The sequence below is a fragment of the Columba livia genome, chromosome 7 (assembly GCF_036013475.1).
Source record: "Columba livia isolate bColLiv1 breed racing homer chromosome 7, bColLiv1.pat.W.v2, whole genome shotgun sequence".
Classification (NCBI taxonomy): domain Eukaryota; kingdom Metazoa; phylum Chordata; class Aves; order Columbiformes; family Columbidae; genus Columba; species Columba livia.
Window position 1 is genome coordinate 34,975,398 of NC_088608.1, and position 27,070 is coordinate 35,002,467.

The 27,070-nt window shown below is 48.0% G+C and overlaps 1 protein-coding gene and 1 long non-coding RNA gene across 7 annotated transcripts; one reads left to right on the plus strand and one right to left on the minus strand.

Annotated features, from left to right (window-relative positions):
• The first annotated feature begins 1,695 nt into the window (after positions 1 to 1,695).
• Positions 1,696 to 27,070, plus strand: ASB1 (ankyrin repeat and SOCS box containing 1). Of its 6 annotated transcripts, XM_065069231.1 has the most exons (7): positions 1,696 to 3,311; positions 3,629 to 3,775; positions 9,607 to 9,715; positions 12,320 to 12,461; positions 15,347 to 15,649; positions 20,093 to 20,478; positions 22,367 to 27,070. In XM_065069231.1, the coding sequence occupies exons 3-7, from the start codon at positions 9,706 to 9,708 to the stop codon at positions 22,498 to 22,500; spliced, it is 975 nt and encodes a 324-aa protein (XP_064925303.1). In that variant the 5' UTR covers positions 1,696 to 3,311; positions 3,629 to 3,775; positions 9,607 to 9,705; the 3' UTR covers positions 22,501 to 27,070. The 6 variants fall into 6 exon arrangements, with proteins under 6 accessions (XP_064925303.1, XP_064925301.1, XP_064925305.1 ...); XM_065069229.1 differs by lacking the exons at positions 1,696 to 3,311; positions 3,629 to 3,775 and having other exon boundaries at positions 9,519 to 9,715; positions 12,315 to 12,461; XM_065069232.1 differs by lacking the exons at positions 1,696 to 3,311; positions 3,629 to 3,775 and having other exon boundaries at positions 9,572 to 9,715.
• Positions 9,454 to 11,736, minus strand: LOC110363813 (uncharacterized). The gene is made up of 2 exons (XR_002422149.2): positions 11,598 to 11,736; positions 9,454 to 9,676 (listed from the first exon to the last, which is right to left on the minus strand). It is a non-coding gene; the product is annotated as an uncharacterized LOC110363813 (long non-coding RNA).

Genomic DNA, 27,070 nt, shown 5'->3' on the forward strand with positions numbered 1-27,070 from the left:
CACAGAGACCTGATCACACCTACTTGCAAGAACCATGCTACATTTACTTCTGCTGGTTTAATGGTGGAGAGGAAAAGGAAGGAAGAGGACATTTCAACAAAGGATCTGGCAGCACAGCATGTAAGGTAGGGATGATTTGAAGGCAGCTCCAAATCAGCCCAACGCAATTAGGATCAAAAATGCAGCAGAATTTAACTAATCTTGAAGACACTGTCTTCTCTTAAGCTGAAAGACTGTTTTATTAGGACAACTCTTACCATCAGAAGCTTCTAGACGTGAGTTTTTCTTCAAGGACCATGCACAAACCTTGACTAGGTTTCTAGCTGTACAGCTGGTCACTCGTCTGGAGCTTAGAGTCTGGGAAGGAAAATTGACTCTTCCCTTTTCTAACCTGAGCCTATTTGTGCCCCACTTGTCACTGTCCCGTGTCCTAATGCATCTCCTTTGCTGCAGCACTGGGACCTGGGTGCCCAGCAGCAGCCCTTGTTTCAAGCCTCCTAGAAGAAAACCAGGCTCCAGTAGCAGGGAGCTAACAGCTTTTTTTGTGTTTCAGAGGTCAAAGCTGCTGAAGATGAAGTTTGAAGGTGAAATGATAGGTGCAAGCCCCAGAAATGAGCAGTTTACAGGTGACAGAGTGCCGTGGGCTGGAGTTCCCAGCTGTCTTTGTCACTTCCTAGGGGAAAGAAAGAAAGAAACACTCAAGCCTGACCAAAGCTTCTCCTGGAGGATACATTTCCGGGGAACTCTCACTTTGATGGCTGTGAAATCCATAAAGTTTTCCTTCTTGTATCTGGGAAACTACAGTCAAGTTCCCGTGGGGCTGTCCTTGGTTAAATAAATGACAGTAAAAATAACTCATAAATGCAACACCAACATGGTCATGTAAATCAACACCTGGAGTGCCCGCTTAAGGTAAGGTGCCTCCTATTGTGGGGTGGTCTGGAAAGGATTCATCCTGCAAGTGAAATCCAGTCAAGAGGGAGGACGCAAAGTCCCATCCAAATCTGACTCACAAATCCACCAGCAATTTCATTTCAGTATAGATACAAGGGTTTAACGTGGCTGTCAGCAGCATTCTTCAGGTTGCACTGCTGCATGAAAGAGAGTGTTAGAACCTGGGACTTAAACTAAACAGATTTCCTATAGGAAACACACACAAAATTACATTGCTTCTAAAGTTACTTTTATAGACGTTTTCCCTGAGAAATATTTCTCCCTGGAAAAATAAATTCACAGGATGTAATTAAAACAGTTATATGTGTACACTGGAATGGCCTCCTTTAAGTGCTTCACCAAATGCACCACTAATAAAGGAATGAAAGCCAGCTTTGTTTAAATCTATTAATAACAATATGTATTAATTATAAAATGAGACATTGTTCTGTTAGTTTATGGTTATGAAAATAGCCTTTAATAAGGCTGAGACTGGAGTACTCAGCTTTTCAGTTGTCTGCATTGTTAAAAAGGCTTTGAAAATCTACCATAATCTACTTCTTTTACTTGTCAAACCCTGACCCGATAAAGGCAATGGGTATCAGATTCCATACCCCATGGATTCTGGTAATAACCAGGTTCTGATGACCGTAGTTTTTCTGCTTTTCTTGCCGTTTTCTTTGTTTTCAGCTTTTGTTAAAAAAAAAAACAAAAAAAAAGGGCAATTGCTTTGTATCAGAGTTGAACTTTCTCACTTTGGGAAACAAAGCCTTAAGAGGTTTGTGTTAATCCATCTCTGCACTGAGTGGGTGCACTGGTGGTGCTCCCAAATGTGCTCAGATAATTAGGGATAAAAATTATCTCAGGTCCATACACCCCAGCTTCCCAGTCCAGCAACAGAGTGGCAAATCTACTCCCCCAGCTTTGCCAAGTGCCTGGGCTACAACACTCCTTATTCTGCCTGGAAAAAGGGTCCTTAAGGGCGCAGAGATATTGCAGCCTGATGCCAAGCCAGGGGTAGCTTTTTCCTCATGTGTTTTCCTAATGTCACAGAGGCACCCCAGCAATTTGGTGCAGCTGGGCAGAGGGGCATCAGTCTCATTTCAGGGAGTGATTTGGAGAACCCAGGAGAAGCGTTTGCAGGAAGGAATCAGTGCTGCAGAAGAAACATCCCTGCCTGCCCTTCTTCTCTACGTGCTCCTTATGCAGGCCATCTTTCTTAATAGGGATACAAGCTAAAAGTCAAAAGGCAAAATTACACCTTTGTACCAGTACAAGTACAATATGTTTTTATTATTGCTGTAGCTGTTCTGATCCCCGATAAAACATTTCCATGTTCTTTGGGCATGACAGGCCATATTTTCTGTATCATTCTCAAGCAGAGCTGGGTGACATTTCTAATGCATCTCCAGCACAGGACCTCTTCTTGAGGGGACAGGTAAGAAGTTGGAGTCATTTGTTAAAAGAAATGTTGCATTGCTGAGGGAGGAGAGACTTGAAGAGGTATTACCAGAATGGTCAATGTTATTTCTTTACTGGAGGCTGATTTTTGGTAACCGAAACATTTTAAATAGCCTCTCCAGAGCCACTCCAATAAGAGAAAAAGACAAAAGAAGCAGAGAAAAATTGAACAGGGGTTGATCTGAAATATCCTGAAACAGAAACCCCTTCCCTGGGAAGGACGGGGAGCAAGGGGAGGTGGTTAAATGTGTGGAGCCGAGAGTCAATTTTCATTTCTTAATTAGCTCTAAACCCCCGTGCCCTGCCACCGCCAGTGAGAGCCCGGCCAGGGAACGCCGCCCACACGTCGCTTCGCAGCTGTTCAGCATCGCTGCATCTGAGCGAGGAAAACAATTGGGGAAATGTTTTATGTTCACACTCCACCTTGGAGGTAGGCCGGCGTCCAGAGCGTGCCATAAAACAGGCAGGAATGCCGCTGGTTGGAAACGCGCTCGTAATTCTTGTGCCCCTCTTTCCAAAAGACACCTTTCTTCGTTTAATTGTTTTAAAACCGCAGCATGTTCACATTACCCTCCGCGGAAATCACAGCTGAAAATGACTTTGTAGTTTCTTTTTTTAGCGTTGGGATTTGAGTAGGGGGTAGTTCTTGCTTTGTTTAGTTTCCTTAAATCCCCCCCTCACTGCAGCAGCCGGGGGCTTCTTTTCCCCTTTTATTCTCCTAGGGCTCAATTCAATAAATATACATCCGGCTCCTTCGCGGTTGTAGTCCGGCTTGATGAAATTGCGCTAGGCACTTCCAAGAAAAGGATGTTTATTTTTCTCTGCTGATTCGGTTAGGCTGGTCCAGGTCTCCTGTGCCCATAGAGCTGCTCCATAAAGAGACCCTTGTGATCACGGCGGGGACGCTGTGTCAGCCGGTAAGTGCCTGCACTCACTCAACACGGGGATTCTCTTACTGCAGAGCCGGGGCTGCGGGCGGGCGGCTGTATTTTCTATATACAACACACGGGGAAAAAAAGCACGTTAAGAGCACAGTGTTAAGGTGGGAAAGTCAAGCACTCGCAAGGCAGATACAGCTAGAGCTGTCTGGAGAGCAGGCTTAATTCATCTGTTTATGTGAGCACATTATGAAACAGTCTCCTATTTTTGCATAGTCCCATGCTTGTTTTGTAGTTAACAGCATTTTCTAGGTTTTGCTAGAACTTGCTGCCTTCACAATGTGCTTTCTCCATAGGTGTCCAGCACCATGGAGATCCTGATGCTTGTTCCTAGCTGGATGCAGCAGTGAGGTTGGGCATCTCCAAAAGCACAGCCTCTGAAGGAAGGTGGAGGTGTAGACGCTACCATGGGGGACTCAGTGAGCCTTTCATCACTAATGCAGGTTTGAGTTTGTTGTTCAATGCTGGAGAGACCAAATTTCATGGCAGACCTCATTTGAGGCAGCAGTCCTGTTCCAAGTCACTGGGGGCTGCACCCTTGGGCCTGGATCTGGACTGCCTTGAAGTGTCTTGATGGGTTGGACTAGAAGATCTTTAAAGTTCCCTTCCAAACCAAACCATTCTATGATTTCTATGACCTATCCACTGTTTGCCTTCTCTGTGTGTCAGGAGAAAAAAGCTGGTTTGGGACATTTTCATAGAATCACAGAATTTTGCAGTGAAGTATGAAAGCCTGGCAATCTACAGTGTGGATGGACACATGCAGAAAAGCCAGATGCATTTAAATGCCAGTAGTTCAGGGTGGTTCCTGTTTCCTTTGAACCTGCCACTGAACGTTCACAGAATAAACCACGTTCTTTGCCTGAGAGACCTTCAACCAAAGCCAAAAGGCAAAGGAAATCTCATTCCAGCATTGCCAGCAATAAGCATTGGGAAATCAGGAGTCGGGTCTCTCCTGACCCTTAGTTTCTGATCTGAAGTTGATTTTGCAAAGCATCAGATTAAAACCAAACCATTTTTGCCTTCCCATTCACAATTTCAAAGTTTCTACCCAGTGATGAGACCCCCAATATATTTTTGAACGAAAGCTGTGTGCCTTGTAGAGCATCCCTGGCTCTGCTTTCTGTGATACGGGATGGTGTACATAAGATTCTGGTCCAGAAAAAGAGACAATGAAACCAATTGACTAACTATAACTTTGAACAAAGATCCTGATCCTGTCTGTTGTTGTTTAACATTTTAAAAAACATGAAAGATTTTGAGATGAGACTTGTCTCCTCTGCATTAACACTCCTCTTGTGATGCAGAAAGCCCCAGGGCTGTACCAGACCTTTCCTTGGCTAGAGCCAGAGTCTACAGCCTTGCTGTAGCGTATATGAAAGCACTGGAGTTGCCTTGTATTTGACATTTTTGCCTAGGAGCTAACGTACATTTTCAATGTCTTCAGCAATGCTGCTAGCAAAGTGATGGACAAACATTCCCATATTATCCAGCGAATTGTGTCATGGTCTCCTTTTTTCTCAATTTGGGGATTAATTTTGGTCTCAGTGGAGCCAGCATCTTCTCTAAACCTAGCTGAAATACCTATTTTTAAAAGTGTACTTGTATGAAACAGAGGATTTCCATTGTCAGGTTTGCCTAGGGATGCATCACTTTGGTGAAAGGCATCAGAGCTGTGAGTCCAACATAACGGAAAGAACACCAGAGTCTGGGCATCAGGCACTTGATGGTGCCAGGTTTCCCTTCCCACATCACCTGTGCTTATTGCTTTAACCAATAATCCCTCCTGCTGGATTGTTCTCACTGCTGATAGCAGTTCCCCTCCCCATTTCCATACTTTCCGTAATGGATTCATTTTCCTCTAATTATTGAACAGCCAGGACACTGCTCCAAACATTCCCTTTGCTTACTTAACGTTATAAATAGAAAACTCTGTGAGGGCTTTAGCCATTTGGTTTGCTCTTTAGCACAGTGTCTTTGGCATTATGAACATTGAGAGCAAATGCGAGGGAGGTGAAACCTGCCCCATCTCGTTGCCCAGTGGAGCCAGTTTACCTCTTCTCTGCAAGAGATGGGGTGCAGCCCTGGGGAAAGGGGGCACATCCCACTGCAGAGGGGCTGACAATGGCTTTGCTCAGGGCAGTGGGATGCAGGGGACACTGGCCAGACTCGGAGGAAGAGGGAGGGACAGGGCAGGCTGCAGGGAAGTGTTTTGCACATGTGTCAGACCACGTTGGAAATGAACTTTTCTCCTCCTCAGCTCTTACAGCTCCTTTCTGTTTTTCCCGCTCTTGCTTTTCCTTGACATTTTTCTTCTGACAATCCCACAGAGGTGGTGGAAGAAGTTGTTCAAAGGGCAAAAACAAAGGGGAAAAAGCTTTCTAGTTTTACTTTCCCATAAAAATCTGAATATTTTCTGAAGATAAAAAAACCAGGGAAAAATATAAATAAATCCCTTTTGTCTGCAAGTCCCCTGGTGGGAGTGGAGGAGGTTTGACTGAAATGTTCCTGCGTGACTCATTTCTGGGCAGCACTTTGCCGTCAATGGAAACTTGTCCTCAGTAGGTTTTATGTTATTTTCTAACCTGCCTGCAAGGAGGTGTTTCGTTTGTTGACCGAGGTAAAGGAGGCGCCTGCTTCTCCTTTGATATTCCCACATCTGCCATCAGAGGAAGGCTCCAGATGGCCGTTTCTCCTGGAAAAAGTGGTGATTAAAAACTCCACTGGTGTCTCCCTCCCCTGCCTCACGCTGGGGATGTCTCTGATGGTGCCTCAAGCTGTTGATGGTGATGGCCTGATCGCAGTAATGCACCCAGGAAAGTAAATACCCACAAGCACAGTTGTTCCATGAGCTGGAGACCTGTGGCCAAAGTACATGCTGCATCCTTTCTCACGTGCTGGGCATCCCTGAGAGAATGGGCTCATGTAAACCCTTCCTCAGGTCCTCTGTGCTTCGAGGTGGGCTCTCCTGAGGAGCTCCTGCAGGGCAGTACTGCACTACTGGAAAAGGATTTATTGAGCTGGAGCCTTTTATGTCCTTAGCAGAAGTAAATGCTAGGAGAAGAATGAGAAAAAAGCATGAACTCCAGCTCTCAATGAGATGGTGCTGTAATTTTTTGGGGAGAAATTAAAGGGGCATGTAGGACAATGATGGTCCAGTTTCCTTATAAATAGGCACCTTCTGGTTAAGGCTAAAAGTACTAAAAAGCAAACATCCAAGGACGAGGGATGTGATGTGACACACCTCTTTAGGCAGAACCGGTGTGAAATACAACCTTTCTTTGGCCATTTTGCCTTATTAGTGTCATTGTGTGATGGAGCTAGTGTAACCTTTCCTTTGGGACCATGTTGGGGTTAACATCCCCCATGCAGGTAAGATGTTCACAGCCTGTCAGCACCCACACACGGGCTACTGATTTTATCTGTGTTTACCCTGGTGCTTCTTTATTTTAACCCTCCTTCCTCACTTTCAGCACTGATCGTACCAGTCTGCTGAGAGCAGCAGGGTTACCATTGATCTCTGTCTCATTTTGTGCCACCCGCCAAGGTGACAAATGGGTGGGATTTTCTGATCTCTGCTTTTCTGTGGTGTTACAGGATAACCTCCACTCCATGTCCTGCACTTTCTCATGGTCGAGACTGAAGGAGCAAAGTCCTGGACAAATTACAGCTAGCTCGTGCATCAGCCCTGCCTCTTTTCTCTCAAGACAGTCATTATTTATGCATGTCATTTGCCATGTAATTAACTTACTGGACTCCAAGCAACCTATCTGTTGTCATCTTTGTGATTACAGCCCCTGTCCTAATGACAGTCCCAGATGCTGGAATTAAGTTATCGTCCCATCTCTCATTCCTGTTTTCTGTTGCAGCCCCTTGTTAATGTACATCTTCATCTCCACTTTAGAAACTACACAAATTCTGCAGAAAAATGTTAAGCTGTTCTGAAAATGGGGGGTTTCCCCCACACACTTTCCCCACAGATGCATTTATCACCAGGGCAACTTAACTTTAGAGTTCACTAAAAATTCAAGCTGTTGGCTTAGATCCAGGAGGGGAGAAGTTTTATAGACTGAGCTAAGCGTGAATTACAGTTATGGTTATAGCATATTTTTCTTTATTTCTTTTTTTTCTTTTCTTTTTTTTTTTTTTTTAAGAACAGCTTGACTGTTACTCTGGCACCGGAGCAGTTACAATTGCTCAGTATTTCATAATGCAGCTTTCTTCTGCTGCTTGGCAGGTCTGGGAGGAACCGAGGGGGATTTAAAAGGTGGTGTCTCTGGAAGGGGTGCTGGAGGAGGTGGTGGTGGTGGGGCTAACCACTCTTTTTAGTGTCAGGTATAAATAATTGTCCTTTTCAGTCACAGGGAGCCCAGCCTGGCTGCAAGACTCTCAAGATGTCCTTGTTAATCCAGAAGTGAGAGAGAAGAAGGTGTATTTCTTAGTCTTGAGCTGTGCAGTCTGGCACTAAACGCAAGCGCTGCTTTAATCCCAGGAATAAAAGCAGTGGGTTAATTGGAGTTCACCCCTGCCCCCTACTCTTCTCCTTCAGCATGTTCAGGTGACACAGACCTCCTAGGTCATTGGAGGGAGCTTGCACAGCCTTGAAACTGGAAACTCTTGTTTGCAATAATCCCAGTGACAAAGTGCATAAAGACGGGTTAAGCTGTGGGTCTTTGTACATCTTTGTTTGCTTTACAAGTGCCTGGTGCTCACAGGGGCTGCAGAAGGGAGACGGGAAGGTGGAGGGAAGAGCAGGTTAGGGGACACGTACCCAGGTCCTGCAGGACAGGGGCTCTCTAGCAGTGCCCCAAGAGATAGGCTGGTTCCTTCCTGATGTGAGTGGTGCTGGATGGGAATTCAGCACCCTGTTTTCGGGAGCGGGATGGGATCAGAAGGGGTGAACAGCCAGTTTCACCTGGAGGATAAGGAGCACAGCTGGGAGAGGATGGCAAGCAGGAGGATGTGCCTGCTCAGGAGAGGCAGCTGGAAATGTTAGTGAATGTGGACAGGTGCTTGAGCAAGCTGCCCATGGTTGAGGGCTCCTCTGGAGAATCAGTTTTACTCGCCATTTACTTATTTTTATACTTCTTTTCTCTTTCATGGCTTACAGTGTTAGGAGCTGAAGAAAAGGTCTTGCCTAATGAGCGACTCAGCGTGTGTTGGCTGTGTTGGACTACTGGTTATTTTTACCTACTGGAAGCTCTCCTTGAGAAGGTCACGGCCCCAGTCGCTGGGTGGATTGGTTTTCAGGTGGGGTGGGATCGGTGCAGCAGTCCAAAAGGCCACTCACAGATAATGAACTGCTGGCCATGGAGAGAATGGCCAAATGAGCTCACCTGCTGTGGCTGCTTGTCCCTTCTGGTGGTGGGCCTGGCCAGGGCAGGTGTCAAGAAGTACTATGCCACATGCTCCAAGATAGGAAGTCAGCCGACCCCAATCCCTCTGGAGCTCCGCTGGTTTGTGCCAGTGGAGGATCTGCCTGGTGTACCTCAAACAAGCAGCAACTGCCTTTTGCAGCTTTGAGAAGCAGTCCATGGACTTGAGCACTGGCAGGAAGCATTGGCTGATTATTATTAGGATAATGGGATAATTCAGGCTGAAAGGGACCTCAGGAGGTCATCTAGACCAACCTCTTGGTGGGGCAGGCTGGAACAACAGCCAGAGATGCCCACAGCCTATGCCCTTGGCTTCCAAGAGATATGTCTGGTAGGAGCAGCTGGGTAGGCTGGAGCTAAAGTTACTTCTGCAGACTTGGCCAAATGCTAACCTGCTTGAAAATTTACATTTTTCCATTGCACTAAAGAGTGATACAGACTTACATTACCTTGTATTTCTACACTGGATTTCTCTTGTACACCTACAAATTCCCAGTGACGGCCATTTCTGAGGCCAAGACAGTAATCACAGCCACTCCCTTTCCACCACCCCTGTATAAAAACTTGTTATGTCAGCTTGGGATTAGTTGGTTTTCATATGCATTTAGGGAGAAAAAAACAAAAAAAAAGAAGAGAAAAAAGCCTTGTTCTGGAGATAAACTGCTAGAAAGTATAATGGGATATGGTGTGTAAAAACTTTCATTGCAGCATGTCTCTAAGTAAATAAACACATACAAATACATGGATGAGAGAGAAGACAGTGGTTTAACAGAGATATTTTCTGCCAGAAGAACTGAATGAACCTCAGGTCATGAGCAATCTGGGCACTGGTGTTCCAGCTTCATCTGTGCTCTTTACCAGCCACTTAGTTCCTCTCTGGCACTTTGCTTTGTCCACAGGGACAACCATATTGCAAGTAAACACTGCTGAGTCCTCTGCTCCTCCTTCTTGCCTGTCTGCACTTTACACCTGGGAGAAGAGAAAAGCGTCAGCTCCAGATGACACAGAGTGAGTAAACAAATCTACTTTAAAGAAAAATTGTGCTGAGCAGGAGCTGTCTGTTCCTAAAAGCTTTGAAAACTGGCATTGTGTTCTTGCTGGGAAGGCACTAAAGCACAAAGATTTCTGTCCCTTGCAATAACTATCCCCTTGTGCACACAGGCATTATGGCTTTTGGTCCCAGGCCACGTGGGCCCATGGACTAATGTGCCTTTTTGCTCTGGATGAAACCTCATCGCTGGCCAGCAGTCCAATGCAATGCTTTGCAGCTCGGGGAGCTCATTAAATCTAGTCTCATTAAATCTGTGAGGGCAATGCAACAGCTATAAAGGTACTATGGTCTGTCTTTTTCTATCATCAGGCCCAGCAACAAGAAACCGAGATGTATATGGCTGCTCCCCCTGCATAAAGCCTCTGTAGCTGGATGCAGTTGTAGATTAGGGTTAGAAACAAAGTAATGTTCTGCTTGAACAGGAGCCCATTGAAGGGTGTTGGGTCTGCTCCGTTGTCCCAGGGAACGTGGGATGCTTGCAAACTCAGCATAGGCATCTCCTAAAGAGAGGGAGATAGGTAGGCAAGCCCACCTCAGAAAGCCCTGCCTGAGCCCATCTCAACCCTAGAAAGCCTTTGACGAAGGTCGGGGAGCACAGACCAAGCCGAGAGCTTGGAGCTCCACCTCCCCCCATTGTCTGGCTTCCAGATCTGGTCCCTTTGACTCAAGGAGGGCTAAACAGACATTGAGTCAGGTTTCCAGACCAGCAGCCAGTTCATTCCAGGGGGTGATTCTTGGCCCTGGGTCTGCCTTGTCTAATGGCATGAGGACTGCAGGCAGGAGGAGGTGGCAGTGCTAGCCAGCACTGGTGGCTGCTGAAAATCCCATCGATTCATTTCCCCTTTTGATCTTTCACCAGGCAAGGGAAACAGGTCTGATTTGCAGATCGTGCCTGTCTCCCCCACATTGCTTGAGCCCAAATAATAACACAGGAAAATGTGTTTGCAGCCAGATTCTGGTGTCTGTGGACTGATATCCTGCCACGGGGCAGCAGGAAAGCTAGATGGATTACCACTGTTCCCCTCTGGCACTGGGGGACTCAAAAACCTGTGCTCAGAAGCCGAGAGTGTGTCTGAAACGCTCGGAGAGCGGCTCTTCTCCAAGGTGCCAATGCGACAAGCTGCTATGGCAGCTCTCCTGGGAGCGTTGCCCTGGGAGGAGGTTGGGTTCAGCGGGAACCACTTTCCTTGCAGACCTTCTGTGTGTGCGCGCACACCTTTCCATGCACCTTCTCCTGCCTTTGCACTCCCAAAGTTCCTGTGCGGGTGCCTGATGTGTCCTCTGCTACTTTGAGGGTGCAGCTTTGGGCACTGCACTTGAAGCTCCCTGGTGGGGTTTGAGCAAAACAGCTGCTTTTTGCTCAGACCCTGCAGGCCTGGATGTCTCTCAGGGGTGTTTTCATAAGTGATTGCCTTTCTGCTGCAACTCTGTCCACCCTCACACAGGCTGTTTTCTCCCTCAGGCTTGCAGCAACCTGATGAAAGACCCCAGGAGTTGTGCTGCGGGGAAAAGAACCAAAACAAACCAAAAACCCCCACAAAAACAGGAGAATATGATAACATAAAACTTTCTGTGCAGCTTTTAGCCATATTTATCCTAAGGAAAGAAATGCTGTCTGCTCCACCAGCTTTCCAACACTCGGCAGCCCTCCTGCAGAGGCACGGGTGGCGGCCAATTTCAAAATCGTTGTCACCATTCTTAAAATGTATTTATATGTTTCTGAACGAATGTATTCAAAAACATGAGACACTCCCAGCTGGAACTGGTCAGCAATAGGGGTAACCCAAGGATTGCTGTCTGCTTTGAAGACTTGCTTTTGAGCGGTCAAATCCAGATTACCTAGTTCTGGGGGCAGCACAGTAAGACGATTTCCCTGGACATGAAGTTCCTTGAGCTGAATGGGCTCGTCAGTTTCTCACCGTGGGGCTGCTCCGGGCAGCGCTGTAAATGATCAGCCCCATGTCTGCCCGTTGCTGGAAGAAGGAGCCCCCAGGCCGCTCTACCAGCGAGCGGCCCGGCTCCCAGTGCTGAGCGGAAAAAACACCTCGAGATTCCCCGGGGCGGGGGGTGAAGGCCCCGCTCTGCCTCCCCGGCCGGGCTCCGGGCGGAAGGCTCAGGCCGGGCCGCCCACCCGCGGAGGTGCCGCCGCGGGGCGGGTCTGAAGGACGAAAGGCTCCGGCGGCGCCGCGAACCGCGCCGCTACCGCCGGGGGAAAAACCACCTTAACGCGGAGGCAGGAAGCGGCCGGGCCGGCAGGCACCAATCAGGCCGGCCCGGGGAGGGAGGGACGGAGGGCGGTGGCAGCGCCAGCGGCCGGGGGAGCGGAGGCCGAGCCGGCCCGGCGGTGCGAGGGGCCGATGGCAGAGGGCGGACCCCCAGGCGGCGGGGACGCGCCCGCCGCCTCCAGCGGGCAGGCAGGTAACGTGGCGGGGGGAGCGGCCGGTGCTGCCGCCGGCACGGGGGCACCTTTCGGGCTCGCCTTGTGCCGGGAGGGGACGGGACAGCCCCCGCCACCCCCGGGCAGGGCTCAGCCCGGCTCCCCCGCTCTCTCTCCAGCGCAGGTCGTAACCTGAAGGAGTGGCTGCGGGAGCAGTTTTGCGACCACCCCCTCGAGCACTGCGAGGACACCCGGCTGCACGACGCGGCCTACGTGGGGGACCTGCCCACCCTCAAGAGCTTGCTGCAGGAGGAGAGCTTCCAAAGGTGAGGGGGGCTCTGACACCCCACCCTGCCCGCACCCTCACCTCGGCCGCCCACACCTATCTAACCTAGTGGTTAGTAGGTCAGAGAGGTTCTCCTGCCCCTCTACTCTGCCCTGGTGAGACCACACCTGGAATATTGTGTCCAGTTGTGGCCCCTCAGTTCCAGAAGGACAGGGAACTGCTGGAGAGAGTCCAGCGCAGGGCAACAAAGATGCTGAAGGGAGTGGAGCATCTCCCGTGTGAGGAAAGGCTGAGGGAGCTGGGGCTCTGGAGCTGGAGAAGAGGAGACTGAGGGGTGACTCATTAATGTTTATAAATATGTAAAGGGTGAGTGTCATGAGGATGGAACCAGGCTCTTCTCAGTGACAACCAATGATAAGACAAGAGGTAATGGGTACAAACCGGAGCACAAGAGGTTCCCCTTAAATATGAGAAGAAACTTCTCAGTGAGGGTGCCAGAGCCTGGCCCAGGCTGCCCAGGGAGGTTGTGGAGTCTCCTTCTCTGCAGACATTCAAACCCACCTGGACACCTTCCTGTGTAACCTCATCTGGGTGTTCCTGCTCCGGAGGGGGGATTGCACTGGATGAGCTTTCAAGGCCCCTTCCAGTCTCTAACATTCTGTGATTCTGTGTGATCTCCCCTTAGCCTGCTCCTTTTGGAGTTTTTTGGGTTGGGAGGATGCTCAGCTTGCCCTTGAAATCATCCCCCCGTGGGCTCCCAGGAGACAGATGTCAGGCCAGTTAGGAAGCGTGCAGCGGGCATGCACAGGCTCTGTCCAGATTGGTGTGGAAATGTAATACCACGAAAACAGGAGCCTACTTGTAATGGGAAAAACATATAAAAGGGATTACAATTGAACGTAAACCTGAAACACCCCATGTTATAAAATCTGCCCAGTGTAAGTCTGTGACCACGGGGATAGTTAATTAATTTTCCTGCACCATGGAGAAAACTGCTTGGAGTGCAGAATGTCTCCCAGCCTCAAAAAAAAGTGGCCTTTCAGCAAAAATGAGAATGAACGAGCCCCTCTTTCTGCCACCTGGGCAGCTGGGGCTCTTCGCTGCCTCGGTCCCCCTTATTTTTGTCCCATGCTGTGTGGGAACCCTGTAGCAGTAGGGCCAGTCATCCTTTCTTGCAGGAAATGTAAAGTTTGGCAGGAGGAGGAGGGCTGGACCTGCAGCACCATCACACAGGTGGTGGAGTAAACGGAGAAGTGACTTCTTTGAATTTGGGGATAGGGATAGGGATCCCCAAACCACCACGGTTAAAGGGAGCATTTTCTCATAAGGCTTGACAGCTCAGGGCTTGGTACAGGGTTTATACTACTCTTCCTAAAATGCGTTTGCAGAAAAAAATTGTGACATTGCTGTCCTAGCAAACTCTGTAAATGCACTGTATAAAAACTGCTTTGTCCTGTACCAGTTACACGGGCCTGGGTGGAGCGAGCTGGGAGAGCAAATCCACTGCTGCTCTGGCTAAAGAGCACTTTCGCCAGCCTACATTTGCCTTAAAGAAATCCCTTATTTTCTGTGTGTTCCTGCTGGAATGGTACCTGCAGTGACTTGCAGAGAAACTGGGAGTGTGGTCTGTATGTTTATGAGATTTATAGGGCTAACCTGAGATCTAGGTGAGCGTGATGACTAATACAGGTTATTTCAGAGGGGATCTAAGCAGCTGCCAGTCAGAGACATCTCTTCTGTAAATGGGCAAAGGCTCTTATGCCAATACAGCCGTCCAACAAGGATGCTAATGGCCTACTGATGCTGTTCAGTGCAGGATGGCGGCAGCTCCCAAGCTTGCTCCGTGCTGGCAGGGCTGAGTTTCCCTGGATATGTGTTTATGTCATCCCATGGTGCCTGGCTAAGTGTGGATTTTGCCAGCAGTGTGATACAGATGTACACCTGCATTTCCATACATTGCTCCCCTCCTCCTCTTGCTGTTTCCTTGCTGCTTTTGTAACCTTCTGCCACTCCTGGAGCAGCTGGAATTAAACAGTGGTGATCCCCAGCTTGACCACTTCTGATTTGGGACATCTGCCTTTAAAAAAGGGAGTAGGGAGTATTTTTTTGAAATTATTTTTATTGGTAATTTTGACCGAGTTTTGAGGCAAGGTTTGTCCTTCACTGTGCGTATGTGCAGCTCCTGACACAGCAGAGCTGCCATAAAGCCCATCTTCCTGGCACTCCTCTGACACAGGCTGTAGTTTCTGTAGACAATTGAATTAAACAGTATTCCCTGAAAATAAAACAGTTTCAGAACAAATATGAGGCCTTGGTACTTATTTTAAAAATGTTCTTTAAGCTTCAATGGTTGGTTGCCAATACCCTTATCTCTAGGCAGGCTGAATATAGCTATAGCTAAATGGAAAGTTAAATGTATTCGTGAGGTGCTAATGTCTACATCCTATTATTTGCAGTCTGTCAGAGAAAGCAAAAGCAACTACAAATAGCGCTATGCCAGAAACTGGTTTGTTGACAAACAGTGTTGCTTCAGCATGCGATGAACTGGTTCGTTCCAAAGTGGTCACACTTGTTGATGACAAGAGGCTTTGTATTTGAATACGGCACGTCTTTTGGTCCATGTGAAAACGAGTTTGAACGTTAAATATTTTCTGACACTTTGGAGTTACTGTTGCTCTTCCCATTTTCTTTAGGTCAACATATTAGGTCAACACATAGTTTATAGCTACCTACATGCAGTGCCTAGTCAGGTTATAGCCCGGAGCTTTTCAGGACTGCTATAAAGCACCAAAAAGGGGGAGGAAGATCTTCAAGGGAGCTGTTAGTGCTCTCCCAGCATCCTCCTCCGCGGCTGGGGTAGATGGGGTGGTGCAAGGATGCAGGAGGCACTGTCTGACCCAGCGCTTTCCCCCCGCACGATGCCAGCCGGATCAACGAGAAGTCGGTGTGGTGCTGTGGCTGGCTGCCCTGCACGCCGCTGCGCATCGCGGCCACCGCTGGCCACGGGCCCTGCGTCGACTTCCTCCTCCGCAAAGGGGCTGAGATCGACTTGGTGGACGTGAAAGGGCAGACCGCCCTCTACGTAGCTGTGGTCAACGGGCACCTCGAGTGTGCCAAGATCCTCCTGGAAGCTGGCGCTGACCCCAACGGCAGCCGGCACCACCGCAGCACCCCTGTGTACCACGCGGCACGCGTGGGCCGGGCAGACATCCTCCGGGAGCTGATCAGGTGAGAACTGGGTTCCTGGTGGGGAGAGGAGTTGCTCTACTGCCCTCTCTTATTCCTTTGGGATCTTTTCCCCCATGGGGATGGGAGCATCCGTTCCCTCCTTGCATGCCTTGTGTGTCCATGGGCCTGGCGATGCTGGTGAAGAGATAGGCTGGAGAAAGGGTGGAGAGATGCCCAAAGGGACATCTTTGACTTCCCCATCTCCTGGCCCTGGTGGCAGGCCTATGCCCTGCTGTGTGAGTCCCATGTCTGTTCTCCTAAGAAAAAGCCCAGGCGAGGTGTCTCCATTTCTGAGTCCACTATCCACTGTTCAATCAGAGCCACATTTTGCAAAGTATTTTCCCTCCCCTCTGCCTTTACTATCAGCTCCATGCCCCTGATTGAATCTACAAGCAAGTTGGATCTCCCGGTGAACTAAAAATTGTTTGGAAACACCTCTCTCTTTTGCGTAGCTTGGCTGCTCTGACCATTTTTAGGAGATGTACTTGTTGCTTGCACTGGCCATTGTTGCCTGCCTGATGTTTGCCCATCACTGGGACGCTTTCCATGCATCTGATTCTGTTTCTCCTTGCCAGATACCCGATGCACAGCTCAGTCGAAGGGCTTCTCTGGGGCAGGGAGTGACAGCCACCACTGTGAGGTGATGAATACTCACCTTAGCTGGGCGGTGGGTGGCTGGAGACCTCCTGTCCCCCAGAAAATTTCCTCTGCAGCACCAGCAGTGAGTGGGCTCAAGGTCTAGCCATAGACTATGCAGAATTGAACTTCTTCCTCTGTGGCATGCCGTGACACTTCCTTTCTTCTGAACTGGAAGCTTTTTGTGTAGAGGAACATGCTGAACAACTATGTGGGCCATTGATGCCAAATAATAAGGGATCATAAGGGCAAAATACAGGTTGTAGAAAGAAATTGTAAAAGAGAAGAAGGTATGTTGGGATTCACACAGAAACACTCTCCAAGGAATCCCTTCAGTGATCGCAGATGTTAGAGTACGACAACCAAGAGGATTTGAATAGAAAAATTTTGGAATACTTGGGGTTTTTCTCCTTTCCTTTTTGCTTGTGGGGAAGTTAATTTTCATGCAAGTGCAGCTCTAAGGAAGCCAACAAGTAGAAAGGAGGGGGGACAATCCCCTCTTCATGCTGCTTTTTCTGCAGACTGAGAGAAAGATGTTCCCCTCACCACGTGCTTGTTGGTACAAGGTTCAGCTCACACGCTGCATTCCTGAGAATCTCCCCTGACATAACCGCTAAGGCAGGGTGAAATGTAGCAAATGGTATTTCAGCAGCACATGGAGAGCTGAGGCATTGATTTATGTGTCTACTCCTTGGGATACCTTGCCAGCAATATTAAAAGCAAGATTTTGGAAAACTTTCAGGATTAAAAATTAACTGGAATTTGTCCAGTATATTTTTATTAGACGATGTCTCTCCCAAGGCTGTTAAGCTAATACCAAATTGTCAGATTGCCCAAAATTTCAAATATCTTGGAGTACAGATTTCACAGATCTGTTCAGAGTTGCTTACTTTAAAATGCAGTCTTATGTTACGAAGCTCACTCAGAGATTTTAAAAATGTTGATCTAAAGGATTTGGCAGGGGGAATAAAATGAGGAAGACACTCTTACTGAGATATAAGGAAATACTTGAGCATATTCAGCTCGGGAGAGCTTCAGTATCCTGAAAAGAAAGCCCAGCCCAGGTCAGGCTTACCACAGGTGTCTAAACATCCCCCTTTTTTTTTTTAATCATAAAGTAGCACAATCCTGAATCCTACCAGAATTGCTGAACCAGCTAACCAAGCAATAGGTGAAACTGTATCCATTAATAGTAAATATATACATAGCTATGGAATGGTGATCCATTTTATGAGGCGGCTGGTGGAAATATTTATGGTTATATTGCCTGGGTATAGATTACTTTCCTAACAGCTTGTGATGTGATCATGCTGTGATGGAATCGGACCGTTGCATTGTACTCGCAGTGTAACTGAGCATATTAAGGAGGAGAGGACCCCTTTGCCACACTAAAAGGGTGAAAAGGAGATCTGACAAATCATCTGATGCCTCAGGCGCATGCCTAACTGTGAAAAAATCAGAATTTTGTATCTTTCTTTGAGCTAGGGGTTTCCACCGAAGCTTTTGATGACAATAATGGAAAAAAAAAGGACTGAAATGAAGGTGTATACCTGCTGTCTGGTGAGGACCATGGCTATAGGAGGCAGTGGCCCAACAGCGTCCCTACAGAAGTCTCACGGCATCACAGATTACTCGTTCCAAATGCTCGTGTAGTTTGATATGAAGAGATTTGTTTATCTATGGTGAACATGTGCCTGTGGAAAACAGACACCCTTACTTATTTAGGCCTCTGTGCTCTAACGTAAGTGATGCAGATTGAGCAAAGTGCTGGGGAAGTCCCCAAGAGATGGGCATGTCCCCTTAGTGTGCAGTGATCCCTGGGCTAGCCGCCTGGCCTGGGAAGCGAAGCTTGGTCCTGTGGCTGGTGCAAGGACCAGCTCACACTTGGCAACGTCATTACTGCCTCACTCTGTCTTTTCTCTGCATTTCTCCACCCCATCAGTCTCCTGAGATCTCAGCCAAGATGTTCATGCTTGGGAGAGCATGTGCATTAGGGTAAAAATACCCTGCATGCCATTTGCAGCCCCTAAATAAGCTTCCTTGGCCCTTGTTCTGCACATGCTTAATTTAAATGAGGCTATTCCTGCCCTCAGAACTGATGTATTTGTTTAAGTATTTGGTGTATAGGGACCAGCCCCTCCTGGGTTCAGCAAGAGCTGTGCTTGCCTTGAGGCAGGATTTATCCTCAGGTGGTTTCCTTATTTGTTTTATTAACTGCAGAAAGGAATATAACGCTATCCAGGAAGACAGAGAAAACTAGTCCTTTGAGTGCTCAGTTTGCAATTTTGGGAGGGGTACCGGTGGGGAAAGGAACCTTTTATTCCTCTGTGGTGAGAAGGGACAGGGCTTTGTTTGCTCTGCAATGCTGCAGTTAAAACCAGCTACTCCTTAGAGGGTTGTGTTGTCTTCCTCCTTCTTTCCCCCTCAAGCTGCACGCAAAGTAGATGGAGTTAGAGTGTCCCCATTGCTTGGGTGTTAACCAGCCTGGGGGAAATAAGTGCTTATTTCTGCTGTCCCTTCTTTCCTCAGCATTGCCATTTTTCAAATTCCATACTTTTTACAGAGAGCAACACTTGGCCTTTTTGTTCCCATTTATTTGGCCCCATTCTTCACTTCCTAAAAAAAAAAAATAAAAAACCCACCAAAAAAAAAGAGCCAAAGCCAATAAGCCCTGTCTTCTGCTTGTTCACAACTTAGTGCCATCTGTACTTCCCAAATGAAATATGCTGCAGGCGCTGCCCCTGTTTGATGCTGATGTCCATCGAGCAGGGCTTTAGCCAGTTCCTGTGCCTTCTCTGTGCCACAACGAGCCCAAGCCCTTGCTCTGGCCACAGGGCTTATGGAGCAGCTGGGACACTGTGGCACCACGCAGTGAAGATGTGAGGTAGGGGCTTCTCCGTGGGGTAGGGTGAGGCAGGAGCCAGTTGCAAAAGGCTCGAGAGGTTTGCTGCTGCAGCTCGTGGAGGCCTCCTGTTTGTCGCCCTCGGAGTGCTGGCCAGTGAGCTGTAATCTTTTTTGTGGTATTTAGTATAATATATAACCTGTGAGCAGAGCTGTGCAGGAGGGAGGGCGGAAGGTCTGACGCAATTACTTTGGGTTTTTCCAGTTTCCTGCGTGCTCAAAGTTGGCGGGTACATCCCTTCCGCTGAGCTGAATAGTGGGGAAGAGGTCGCTTTTTGACTCCTGATGGGATTTCACCACCCCAGCTCCTTCAGGAGCAGGATTTTGTCATATACGTTTCACTGCTGAGTGCAGATTTCTGTTTCCATTTCCCTGCTGTTTGTGACAGTCAGATCGATTGCCGCTATTGCTTTTTGGCCTGTTTTATCCTGGTGGGGAAGTTATTTCACAGCATCTCTTCAACTGTGCCATTTGGAAACATCCCTGCTCCCCAGCCAGCTCTTTAGCATCCAGCATTACGTGGTGCTGGCTCAGGGCTCAGCCGTCCCTTGTGCCAAGGCCATGCTTGGCACATCCCTCAGGAGGGTAAGGAAAGATGTTCCTCAGCTGCTCTCTCCCAAGCCTGGGCTGTTGTGGGCAGAGAAACAACTTTGCTACTTGAAGATCAGATCGCACTGGTTATGGCATCCCCTCTCAGAAGCCCTGCCAGGCCCTTCTCAGGGTAGGTACAGGCAGGTTTTGGGAGGTGGGCCCCAGATGTATCAAAGACAGTCAGAGTGCTCATCTTCCACGTGTCCTTCAGCCTCAGCCCTTGCCATTTTGTCACCCTGGGGTTCAGTTGTGATGCTTTTGCCTTAGCTTTTGCCTTTGTTTCCAAACCTCAGCTCTTCTTTCTCCCCTGGCCAGGTACGGCGCAGACGTGGATGTGAATCACCACGTCGCTTCCCGGGTCCCCAGCCTCTCCGTGCGGCCCCTCACCACGCTGGTGGTCTGCCCACTGTACATCAGCGCCGCCTACCACAACCTCCAGTGCTTCCAACTGCTGCTCCAGGCAGGAGCCAACCCGGATTTTAACTGCTGTGGGCCCATCAACATCCAAGGCTTCTCCCGGGGCTCCCCGGTGTGCGTGATGGACGCTGTCCTGCGGCATGGCTGTGAAGCGGCGTTTGTCCACCTCTTGATTGACTTTGGAGCCAATCTGAACCTGGTGAAAGTGGAGGCCTTGGGAGTTGAATCCACAGGAAGGGTCAAAGTCAACCCTGAGGCTCTAGAGGTGTTCAAAGAAGCAAGGGGTAAGTGGCTTTGACCTACAGCTGGTTTTATCTAGCTCTAGATTCAGGAGAACACTTTGAAGAGTTTATTTGGTTAGTTAGGAGATGCCAAGATGGTAGGGTGTGTGTTACCATCCTCTTTTGGGTCTGTTTGTTCAAGTGCCTTTAGCAAAAAGATAATGTAAGCAGTTTACACCTAACTTGAAAGTGTAAAACAATTCTAATACACGGAACAGATAACTGGGATTTAACAAGCTGTTAAGCTGGGCGTTAATGACTTCACCACCCCTGATACACCTCCCCAGGAGGCGTTACTGGCCAGGCAGGCATCAGGCAGGAGAGGACTGAGGGGCTGGCTTCTGCGGCTCCCTGGCACGGATCCTCAGGGCTGCGGAGCTGCTGCCTCCAGCTCTGTCAACACCCATCACTCAACTCAACGGCTTCCCCATAAGCCTCCATCTACACTCCCTGTGTTTCTCCTGTTGCATTTTGTGTGTTTGTGTGGTGCTTTCCCTCTTGAGTCCTTCAGCTACCAATGGTGCCTATCAGCAGCCTGACCTCTGTAACTTTACATTTTTTTAATCTTTCTCCCAGCTCTTTTCCCTTGCCCAGCAGTGTCCTCAGCAGCCTGAGGCAAGGTTAGGCAGTGTGGTGCTGTCAGGGCTGGATTTTGGGTCTGCAAACCATAAGCAGGTGATGACATATCCAGTGAGACCCAGTTCTCCCAAGCCATGGAGATGTGCCCTTGCTGTTCTTGAGTGACCCTGTGCTCTGCGGGGGCTGCCCAGGGAGGGACCCGAGAAGTAGTTGTATCTTGACAGGCTACTTGGGAAGTAAAGCCACAACTAGTGGTAGCAAATGGTGGGGAGAGCTTAGATGGTGGTGGAAAAAGGTGGGAAAAATGCTGGCTTTTTAAAATTTAGCATCCTCTGGGAAGCGAATGAGTTACAAAAGAAGTAAACCAGAACCTCAACATGCCTAAATTTACCTGCTCTTTCTTTCTTTTTTATAATAAAAGCAACATCAATACAGTGCACACCCTTGTTCCAGCAAGGACAGCACCTCGTAAAACCGCCAAGCTCAGCTGGCGAGGGCCAGGGCTTTGCACGAAGGTTGGAAGTGGGGTTTTCCCTCTTGAACTCCAGAGAAATCTGAAAGGGATTCAGGGTGTGGGATACAACCCCCAGCCCCCACCCCAAATTCAGCTTTGCACATGTCTAGTTTTTAAACCTGCCCACACTTTAGATGAGAAGAGGCACTCATAAGCTGAAGCAGGTGGTTTCCATTAAGCCTGGGTTTAGGAGGCAAATGGGACTCTTCAGGTGGAGAGTGCAGGATAATAGAGTGGTACCTTGGAGGTCCAGTTCCTGAATCAATGTGGGCGCCACCATCGTCTTGTCCCTGTCCTGGAAGAGCTGTCCATGAACTGAGAAGCAGCTCTCGAAAGAAAGCTGGGCTAAGACCTGAGCTGGCTGTCAATGCTTTTGATTCCCAGGGGGTGGTTTAGAGCAAAAATAAAGTCCACATAGTTTTACAATGATCAGATTAGTGTAAAACCTCTCCTGGTGTAGGTTCAGCCATCATCTCTTGAACCCTGCTATTCAGGGGCTGACTCGGTGGTCACAACCCTGTGCAGTCCCCAGCTTGCCCATCCAAACTGCCCATGTGCTGGCTGCCATTGCTCCAAATCTTTGGCCAAAAGGTTTGGGCTCCTCACAGGGAGCATTTGTGCATGCTCAGCTCTCCTGCGCTGCCTTCGTGTTGCTGCGCAGGGCATGGCCTCGGTGTTTGGAAGGGGTAAATCTCTCCTCAGCCATCAGCCAGAGCTCAGCACTTGTTTACACACTGTTGTCCCTCTCTCTTAATCTCTCTGTCCCTCAATAGTTTTTCTCTGTTTTCTTCATTGCAGGCCGCACCCGGAGCCTCTTGTCTCTCTGCCGCATAGCTGTACGAAGAATACTTGGCAAATCTCGTCTGGATCTGATCCATATCCTTCCAATCCCAGACCCCATTAAACAATTTTTACTTCATGAACACAGTTAAAGGGCAACTGGCTGCTTTCTGGGACAGTTTGGTTTCGTAAATGAGTGCGCTGACAAAGCCAGGTGCCAATCCTAACCCTTTGCCCACAGTGAAATATTGTATTGCTCATGGAGTGCACATAATTCCCTGCCCCTGTGGTTTTTCCTCTCCAAATTTAGGGTGCAGTGATTTTGCGTGTCTATTCCTAAGCTCCCGGTTTTCTAACTGGTGATCTCTTTTTTGCAACTGGTTGTGCGATAAGGCCAATAAGCGTGTGTGGCTGTTACATGAGCAAATACAATATATCCTATAGCTGTTAGCGTATGTCCACTTGTTTTGACTCTACCTCTGTTATTGCTCTGTGGTTCACACACCTTGGGTCTCAGCAGCACTTCTGCGTGAGGAAAGTGTCCGTACTTAAGCCTTTCCTCTTGCTATAGCATACAAGGGAGTCTCTCCTTGCCTTGGTAAGGGTTTTACAACACCACTGTTCTCTTCCCGCTGTCAGTACCTGGCCTTTCTTTTCTCTGCGGGTTTGTGGTTGCTGCTATAAAAGTGGGTGTATTTTCTGCTGTCCTCTTCTGGTGTGAAATGCATCAAGTTTCCTGTCCAGCGCTGTGCGTTACTTGGAAAATTGTATCCACGTCTCTACGTGCTGCAAGGTAGCTGCTGGCTTGGCTTTCTTCGTGTAGAGGCCCCATCGCACAGAGGGGAGAGTAACAGAATGTGTAATCCTGTCCTGTCTGAGTCGTTTCTGCAGAGCACCAGATCTGCTGGGGAAGCTTGGCTCTCCTTCCAGCACTGATGGACAAGGCAGGGCTGGCCGGTCCTCCCCCCGACTGCCTGGAACTGGGTCAAGTCTCGTAACCACTGTCATAGCATGGATGAAAAAATGTGGAGAGAAACGGAAAAAAGGTGGTTTCACGTCTGGAGGCTGATTAGATACACAGCCCGTTGTGGAGATGTCACCTGTGGTTCAACTGCTACTGCAGTGGTGGTGGGACAAGGACTGCGATACTCACGTGAAGCCAGCACGAGAACCTGAAAGATTTCTGGGGTACCTTTTGGAAAAGCAGTTGCCAAAATAATCTTCTGTTCAGTGTAAAATGGGTTTGATAATTTGGGAGTGACCAGGAGTGACAGAGGAGGGATTGCTAAATTAAACTTGCATTGCTGTGCTGGATGGTGATTGATGCAATGCGTGTGAATCTGTCTGTGGTTATGAAGAAAAAGACATCAAAATGATCTCTAGACTGCCTGCTTGCAATATTGCAGTGATTATGATGTTATTGAAGGTCCAGTAAAGCAGCTGACAGTGCACAGCACATAGAAATATAAGTTCCTACCCACTTTTTACTCCATAACCCACTTAAGCGGTCTTTTTGTTTGCCTGCTGCTTCTACCAGCATTGTGAGAAAGGGAGAAGAAAGCACTTTTTGTCTTTTCTTGAAGAGTTAGGAGGTTACGTGCTTCTAACAGCAGTGTTGCATCCAGCAGACTGGGGTCCTTTGATTTCCAGTGCCCCTACATTGCTGTTTGCCGTCGTGTCACAATCTCCCAGAAAAGTGTGATTCTGCAGTGAGTCGACAGCCTTTCGTGGGGATCTCAAGGTCAGCTGGCTCCTTAAAGGTGGACACGTAGTCATTGTATAGGAAACACTGTCAGAATAGCAGCTTCAGAAGGACAGAGATGATGGTCTCTCAGGATCTTGGATAAAAAATCAGGTGATAATTGGTACCTGCTTTTACTTGATTGATCCAAGTTCTTTCTAGTCCCTGTGTTATAAGTTGATTTTTTTGGACAATTTTTCTTTGCCAGTTGTTCTTCCCCTGTCCATGCCATTGGAAAGGGTATTCTTTTAGATGTGATCCTAAAGGTGCTGGAGATTTATTTATTGTATGGTATTTGTGCCTAGGAAGCTGCTGTTGAGAGCTGAGTTAGACACGGGATGGCAAGGACATTAAGATCCTTTCCTGGGAAAGATATCGAGCTCTGGTCACTCTTCTCCTTGTCCCTCAGCAGTAACGGAGAAGTGGGCTTGTTTAAGCTACCTCATGTTTTGGATGCCTTTGGCTGGCAGGTGTGGTTATCCCGGCTCTTGAGGAGCAGGTCCTCATGGCTGCCCCATAGATTTGCCCCATGGACTTGCCCCATAGGTTTTGACACTAGTTACAAAATGCTCTTTTTCCAGAGGTATCAATAAAGACAAAACCACAGGTCAGTTTCTGGTCCTCCCACTATGGGATGTGTTTAGGATGGAGTTCAATAAGCAACAGTGGGATTTCTTGTGTGTTTTATTATCTGCTGAAGTACACGTGCCTTTCCTGACATTGCTGTGCTCCCTGATTTTAAGTGGCAGAATTTGTCCTGCTGAGCATGACGCTGTTGAGAACAGGCTAAAGCGTGGTGGTCACACACAGTGCTCAGATACCAAAGCAGAGGATACTTTCAAAACCCTCATCAGGTGAGATACAGTGACAACGGTATGTAGCTGAAGGCATGTAGGCTTTCAAGGTGAGAAGGCAGCAGTATTGTGCTTTTTCCCTTTCGGGCTTGCAGATGGTTTAGGTTTTCACCACGCTGGAGGCCAGGGCAGCCCATGAGCATGTTGCCTGAGAGTCGTGTGCTTGCTTTATAGAAGTGTTAACATGCCTGAAAGATGCAAACAGGTTGTAAAGCCTCTTGTCACCTTGCTGGTGGAACCATAATGTTTTGCAGGAGCTGAACACGCTTTCTGGCTCCAGTGTGTAGAGGCAGAAGGTGAGGGAGGTTGTCTTGAGAAAGTGCCATGGCAACAGCTTCTTTGGGTCAAATTTTTTCCCCCTTGATTTTTACTTTTTCAAACAGTTTTGCAACCCAGTCACACATTAGTGCCTTTTGGGAGAAGGTAGTAGGGTGGATGTAGAAGGTGTATACTCCACTGGGGAGAACTCACCTCACCTGGAATGAGCTATGGTGAAATGCTACGGTGTGAATGATGGAGAGTGGCCCGAAGAAATTTGGAGAATTCAGTTGTTAGGGGTGTGGTTAACTCAGTGTATGATACAACTCGAGAATCTAGTTAAAGCTGAGCCTCTGCAGATGACCTGTTACAATTTCTGTTACAGCTGCCTTCAGTATTTGATCTCCTGGCCGTTGTGCCCTTTCCTGACACTGTCCTACTCATGGACGTAACTTGCATGTGAAGGAAACTGAGACGAGCACCCTCTCCCCACGCTCTGAGTCAATACCTGGTGCTGGTACGGTTCCTTTGTAGGTCCTACCAGTAAGCCCAAGCCAGGCTGGGGCTGGGGACTTTGGCCTTGGTGTATGGGTAGGTCTTTCCACCTCAAGCTTGAAGGACTACATAGATGTTTAAATCCAACTGATGGAGAGTCCAAAGGATTCCCCTGACCTTGGATATCTCCAGCCTTCAATTCACAGGCCAAAGGATGCTTCTCCTAAAGTTCAATAATCACTTGGATATTTGCAGAATCAAAGCTTTGAAGTGCAGGAGACATTTTGCTAGGGCTCCCATCCAACTCCCATTTAACTGAGGGTCTATGCCTCCAGCAAAGCTTTGCCTAAGTGAAGTGGTGTAATACATAGACTTTGAAGATCCGTAATTTTAATTGTAGGGAGATAATGAATCTCAAAATAGACTCATGATATTGGCATCCTGTCCCGTAGAGCCAAAATGTATATCCTCTGGCTGTCCCTGCCCATTTAAACCCAAGGAACAGCAGTCTTCCAATATGAAATCCGAGTAATATATGCATATATCTTCACACAATATGAACAACATTGATTTTTGCCTTAACTCAGACTTCACAATTTCCTCCAATGTAGCAAAGCATTTTCTTTTGTAAAAGTATTCTATTCTATGTTTTCCATGGGGCAAGCTCAGGTGAGATGAGTAACAAATTAATATCTGAAGTCATGGGTGGGAAACGAAACATTTCTGCAGTGTACATCCACTATATTGAAGAACAATAATATATAAATATATATAATATAAAGTGTGTGTTGTGTGGCCTTGCTGTAAGCTTGGGTGAGATGGGATAACGAGATTTGGAAAATGTTTAAAACACCAGAACAGATCAGGAATTAGCAAAGCAGATCCAAAGCAAGTCTTTTTCATGTGGGCTTTCTACTTGTCTTTGTTGCTATAGGGGATTTCCAGAGCACAAAATGCTGGTAGTCAGTACCCAAATATAATTTCCTGCTCTTTTAGAGTTTGCAAAAGGCAGAGGAAAAGCATCTGTTGGTCTGAAGTGTGGTGTTTGTGTGTTTTATTTTGTTTTGTTTTGTTTTTTTCCCATTCTCAAAATCAAGCAAAGCACTTTTTACACCAAAACCAGCCTTTGAGGTACAGAACCTCTTTTTAACCCTTTCCGTTCCAGTGAAGAAAGCAGTGTAAGAACCTGCCGAGGACAGAGTAGAGGTGACAAGAGTCCCGCCTCAATGAGAGCTCGTCCGTGCTCTGTTGATTTTTGCCTGGCGTTAGATGGTTGTGCATGGCAGCAAGATCAGATCGGAGAGCAGACAGGAGGTCTCTGCGGTGGGTCTGGATCCACGCGTGGCTGAATAAAGATGTTCCAGTGCAAGAGCA

What these genes read in the sequence shown, in the direction of transcription:
- ASB1 (XM_065069229.1), top strand. Translation starts at nt 9,519, where the DNA reads ATGAGCAATCTGGGCACTGGTGTTCCAGCTTCATCTGTGCTCTTTACC. An exon ending in ATCCTCCGGGAGCTGATCAG is followed by an intron (nt 15,650 to 20,092) that starts GTGAGAACTGGG and finishes TCCCCTGGCCAG; the next exon opens with GTACGGCGCAGACGTGGATG. An exon ending in GGTGTTCAAAGAAGCAAGGG is followed by an intron (nt 20,479 to 22,366) that starts GTAAGTGGCTTT and finishes TCTTCATTGCAG; the next exon opens with GCCGCACCCGGAGCCTCTTG.